This window comes from Lactuca serriola, chromosome 3 (assembly GCF_051521515.1).
Source record: "Lactuca serriola cultivar US96UC23 chromosome 3, Lser_US96UC23_V15, whole genome shotgun sequence".
NCBI classification, from domain to species: domain Eukaryota; kingdom Viridiplantae; phylum Streptophyta; class Magnoliopsida; order Asterales; family Asteraceae; genus Lactuca; species Lactuca serriola.
This window is the reverse complement of record NC_136410.1, coordinates 306,942,215-306,948,315: the sequence shown is the minus strand read 5'-3', so window position 1 is coordinate 306,948,315 and position 6,101 is coordinate 306,942,215. Positions and strand designations below refer to the sequence as shown.

General features: G+C 40.5%; 1 protein-coding gene across 1 annotated transcript; it reads right to left on the bottom strand.

Annotated features, from left to right (window-relative positions):
* Positions 1-4,802: 4,802 nt before the first annotated feature.
* Positions 4,803-5,750, bottom strand: LOC145096331 (uncharacterized). Its single transcript, XM_079034079.1, has one exon. It carries the CDS (start codon positions 5,748-5,750, stop codon positions 4,803-4,805), a length of 948 nt encoding a protein of 315 aa, XP_078890205.1.
* Positions 5,751-6,101: the final 351 nt, after the last annotated feature.

Here is a 6,101-nt window from a genome sequence, read left to right as displayed (position 1 = left end):
ATTTGTTCAAATAGATAAACAAATGATTCATTACTGTAGTTAATGCCTTGGCCAATGTCATCCAAATACCTCCTTAATTCCATATTATCCCATTCCGTGTTTTCCTCTTCCACCAGGATGACCGGTGGGTGTTCTCGGGATCGATCCCTCCTTTGCCTAACTCTCCTTCCTGGTTCCTCGGGAACAATCACCTCGTCCTCATTTAGAATCCCAAATGTATCCTCACCAAACTTCTCAATAATCCTCGCCCTCCTAAATAATGTAATTCTAAACAGAGGGGGAGAAATCATTGTCAATGCCCATGCTTCTTTCCTATCCAAAATCCCATAAGACCTTGCCAATCTCGTAACAAACATACCCCCCCAGTAATTTTAGAGGTAATTTTCTCCTTGACTGCTCCTTCCGCAAGGTACTTTGCCATGCAATAAGGCAAGTTGCAAAAGACGTCCGGTGTGATAATACTCCACATATAGAAAATGCCGAGAGTGGGAACTTTGTCATCATCCTTCCTCATGTTGATGGTGCTAGCAACGAGACGGTGGATAAGACGATGGATGGCTGAACGGATAAAGCCTTCTTGGGCAGAAGATGGAATGTAGACCCGGTTGGCAACAGTATTCCACCAAGTAGAGGGAAAAACTCCCTCGGGTAAATCCTTATGGCATTGCTCCAAAAATGCTTCGAAATCCTCCAACATGATCACGTTTTGATCATAAATCCCAGTCCTCCACGCAAGCTCCGCTATGCTGCATTGGTGCAGCCCTCCTCCAAGGCAAAAACTTATAATATTCATGCTATAGTAATCATTACCACCCTGGAATGAGATGGTAGCAAAGAACTCCCAGCATAGCTCATGGAACACGGGTTCTTGCATCTTGAATATCCGAACCCACCCATCATAAATTATTGTTGTTCTCCTAATTACGTAGGATTTTACCAAGTAAGGGGTTAGTTCCTCCTCCAACCCCATCTGATTCATCCAATCCCAATTAATTGCATTGGGTATATCTCCTTCTGTTTCAGTGTTTCAAGCTTGCTTTTTGCACGGACTTGTAAAGATTTTGAGGTAATTTGCGGGAAGTTAAGCCATGGAATGTCTCCATATTCACCTCCTCTTGCGCCCTGGCCACGTATAGACATAATTCCTACAAAAGAAAATCAAGAAAACAACAAACCAAACCCAGAAGATATTAAACATAAGCAAAACAGGTCCACTGTGAGATGTACCCGCCGAGTTCATGAACTACACGGCGAGTAGTATGAACTGCGAGTTCATTTTCCAGTCGGTCCAGATTAATCCATCCAAACACTATAATTTGTACAGGGGTTTGCTATTCTAAGTATATTAGGCATGAATTCACAAGAAATTTTGTCCAAAACCTCCTAATTTGTCCTAAAATCAAAACCCCAGATTTTGAGTAAACCCCCAAATCTGATTTTCTACAAACTATTTACTACAATCTGTCTGAGTTTTGAACTTTAGTAAGAATAAAGCAAAAAAATGTTTCCTTTTTGCTTGTAAGAGGAAGAACTAGCAAAAATTTGAAGAAGTTGCTTGAGAGAGAACTTTACTCGGTGAGTGTGGGCTGGGAGGCGGCTGAATGAAAGTGATTAGGGTAAAAGAGAACCCTATTTAAAGTTTGTAAAAAAAGTAATTTTTTTCAGTTAAATTTGTGGACTCGCCGAGTATGAGTGACTACCCGCCGAGTAGAAGCGTGAATCTATGACTTTGCATGAATTTCAGACTCGACGAGTTGCTCAATCAGTTTAACTAAAATTCGATTTTTAAGCCACCACCCCACACTTGAGCATTGCTTGCCCTCAAGCAATCATTTTAAGCATAATTTCAGAAGAAGATTGATAAAAATAGATCCTAAAAGTGAAAAAACAAAAATAAAAAGCAAAGGAAAAGAATGCAAACTCTAAAATCGGGTTGCCTCCCGGAAGCGCTTCTTTTTTAGGAGTCATTAGATGGACTCCTTCCCGCTTACGTTTCTATAATCCCTTCCAGCAGCAGCCCTTCTTCAAGTTCTTCATTTCTCGGAATTCCTTCTTCATATCTTTTCAACCTATGACCATTGACCTTGAAAGGAGTTCCATCTCTTGATATTCGCTCAATAGCTCCATGTGGAAAAAATTATTCACTATAAATGGACCATCCCATCGTGTCTTCATCTTGCCTGGAAAAATTTTGAGCCTTGAATTAAAAAGTAACACCTTTTGTCCTTCATGAAAGTCCTTATTACCCTTGAGTCTTTTGTCATGACAATTCTTGGTCTTTTCTTTGTAAATCAAGGAACTAGTGTATGCCTCATTCCTTAGTTCTTCAAGGGCATTCATTTGCATCAATCTATTGTTCCTAAGTTCAGCCAAATCAAAATTGCACAACTTTAAAGCCCAAAATGCTTTATGCTCAATCTCAACTGGCAAGTGGCAACCCTTCCCATAAACCAACATATATGGTGTAGTACCAATAGGTGTTTTGAAATCTGTTCTAAACGCCCAAAGTGCATTATCAAGCTTATTCGACCACTCCTTGCTATTACTTCTAACCGATCTTTCTAATATTCTCTTCAACGCCCTATTTGTAACTTCAGTTTGCCCACTCGTTTGAGGATGATAGGATGTTGAAAATCTATGGTGGGCACCATATTTTTGCAACACCTTAGCTAATTGATCATTGGCGAAGTGGGTGCCTCGATCACTAATTAGAGCCTTTGGAACTCCAAACCTTGAAAATAATTTATTGAGAAAACGTACCACTACTCGAGCATCATTCGTGGGTAATGCTTGTGCCTCCGCCCATTTGGATACATAATCGACTGCTACCAAAATGTATTTATTTCCCTTTGACATTGGGAAAGGTCCCATGAAGTCAATTCCCCAAACATCAAATATTTCACAAACTTGAATGCTATTTTGGGGCATCTCGTTTCGTGATGAAATGTTTCCAATCTTTGGCATGAATCGCATTCTTTGACAAATTTTGTAGCATCTTTAAAGATAGTAGGCCAATAAAAACCAGAATCAAAAACTTTCTTGGTCGTATATTGCGCTCCATGATGTCCTCCGGTGGGCCCGCTATGACAATGCTTCAATATTTCCTGACTTTCTTTCCCCGATACACATCTTCTTATCATACCATCAGCACAGCTACAAAAGAGGTATGGCTTATCCCAAAAGTAATACTTAATTTCTGAAAAGAAATTCTTCTTTTGTTGGCGGGTCAAGTCTTTTGGGATGTATTCACTAGCTAAATAGTTACCTATATCTGCAAACCATGGAATCTCTCCTTCTATAACCAATAAATATTCTTCAAGAAATTCATCTCCAATCTTGTTTTCTTCTAACTCTTCCAAGTGCGGGTTTTCTAATCTCGATAGATGATCGGCATCCACGTTTTCCATCCCCTTCTTATCTTGTATTTCAATGTCAAATTCTCTTAGCAGCAACACCCAACGAATCAACCTTGGCTTAGCATCTTGTTTAGCAAAAATATACTTAAGGGCAGAATGGTCAGTAAAAACTTCGGTTTTTGACAAAACCAAATATGAGCGAAATTTATCAAATGCAAAAACCACTGCCAGAAGCTCCTTTTCTGTAGTAGTGTAGTTCTCTTGTGTCGGGTTCAGGGTCTTACTTGCATAGTAGATCGGCTAAAAATGCTTGTCAATTCTTTATCCCAAAACAGCTCCCACCGCAAAGTCACTAGCATCACACATAAGCTCAAAAGGAAGACTCCAATTTGGAGCTACGATAATAGGTGTAGTAGTCAACTTTTCGTTCAACAAATGAAATGCATCAAGACATTCTTTAGAAAAGTTGAATGGGGCGTCCTTCAAAAGAAGTTTAGTCAAGGGCCTTGTGATCTTCGAAAAGTCTTTAATAAAGCGCCTATAAAACCCCGCATGGCCTAAAAAGCTCCTTACCCCCCTTGATATTTGTTGGAGGTGATAATTTGGCTATAGTGTCCACCTTCGCTCTCTCCACCTCTATCCCCATCCTCGAGACCTTGTGTCCTCGCACAATTCCTTTTTTCACCATAAAATGATACTTCTCCCAATTAAGGACAAGGTTGGTCTTCTCACATCTTGCTAACATTAGATCCAAGTAGGACAAACAATCTTCAAAATAGGACCTAAAAACCGAAAAGTCATCCATGAAAACCTCCATAAACTTCTTGATCATATCGTGGAAAATGGACATCATACACCTTTGGAAAGTAGTCGGTGCATTGCATAACCCAAAAGTCATGCGTCTATATGCAAATGTTCCACTTGGGCATGTAAAGGTAGTCTTCTCTTGATCTTGTGGGTCGATTGGAATTTCAAAATACCCCGAAAAACCATCGAGAAAGCAATAATATAAATGCCCGGACAGCCTCTTGAGCATTTGATCAATAAATGGAAATGGAAAATGATCCTTGCATGTGGCATCATTTAGTTTCCTATAGTCGATGCAAACACGCCACCCAGTAACCGTTCTTGTTGGAATTAATTTGTTATTTTCATTTGCTACCACCGTCATTTCTCCTTTCTTCGGTACCACCTACACCGGACTCGCCCACGGGCTATCAGAAATTGAGTAAATAATCTCGGCATCTAATAGTTTCACCACCTCCTTTTTCACAACTTCTTGCATGTTCGGGTTTAGTCTTCTTTGGCGTTGAACTACAGGTTTAGCCCCCATCTTCTAAGTTAATTTTATGAGAGCAATAAGCTGGACTAATTCCCTTGATGTAGGTTATCTTCCATGCTATAGCATCGTGCCTCTTCTTTAGTACCCCCACAAGACTTTCTTTCTCATGTTTGGCCAAAATCAGCAGCTATAATTATAGGCTTTTGTTGACCATCTTCAAGAAATGCATACTCCAAGTGCTCTGGTAGTGCTTTCAGCTTAGTTTTCGTGTTCTGGACGTTGCACACATCGAGTCCAATGAGGGGACTCGTCGAGTCCAGGGAAAATTTCGCGACTGACCGGGATTCCTTGGATGGACTCGTCAAGTAGGTCGAGTCTACTTGGCGAGTAGACTGTTTAGTACTTTTGGTCAGCTCATTATAATCAGCTTCCTCAAGCAGTCTCTCTATTTCCAGTAGGTCTCTTTCTACATCAAATTCTTCATCAAACGTGATGGTGGGCTTGTTTGGTTCTTCATTACTCCATTCCTCCATTAATTCTTCCAACATATCAATCAAAAATGTTGTGTCATCACTATTCCTTGTGTGCTTCATGGCTTGATCAACCCCAAAAGTGACTGATTCATCCCCCACCCGTAGAGTAAGTTTGGAATCTCGCATGTCAACTATAGCGCTTGCGGTGTTAAGGAAATGTCTTCCAAGAATGATCGGGACATGAGGATCCGTTTCCATGTCTAAAACTATAAAGTCCACAGGAAATACGAGCTTATCAACCTTCACCAATAGATCTTCGCATATTCCCCTTGGGAATGTAACCGTTTTATTTGCTAGGTGAATTGCCATTCGAATTGGTCTCGGCTCCGGGAGATCTAGTTTCTTGAAAAATGAGTATGGCATGAGATTTACACTCGCCCCTGAATCAGCCAATGCATAGATGGTAGCTAGATTTCCAAATTCACAAGGTAAGGTTAAGCTTCCCAGATCACCCTTCTTCTTCGGTAGTTTGTTCAACATGGCAGCTGAACAATTCTCATTTAGAACCACTTTCTTCACTTCTTCCATCTTCTTTCTATTAATTAGAAGCTCCTTTAGATATTTGGCGTATTTTGGCATTTGTGCAACCGCTTCTATGAATGGTATATTGATTTGGAGAGCCTTTATGTGTTCTAGAAACTTCTAGTATTCTTCTTCATTCTTTTCTTATCTAGCTCGGGCTGAACATGGCAGTGGAGGCTGATATGGCTTAACAGGAGACTTAATATTTTGATCAGGTGTCGGACTCGTCGAGTCCATATCCTGGACTCGGCGAGTAGTTTTTGGGTTCAGCTAGGTCTGATTTTGGTTCTGCTCTTCTGCCTCCTCCTCTTGTACCAGCTTCGGGTCTTCGTTCTAAATAGGGACCAGAGGAGTATCTTCCCACTCCAAGTTGTTACAATATTTATATGTGCGCCTCGTGGATTGTTT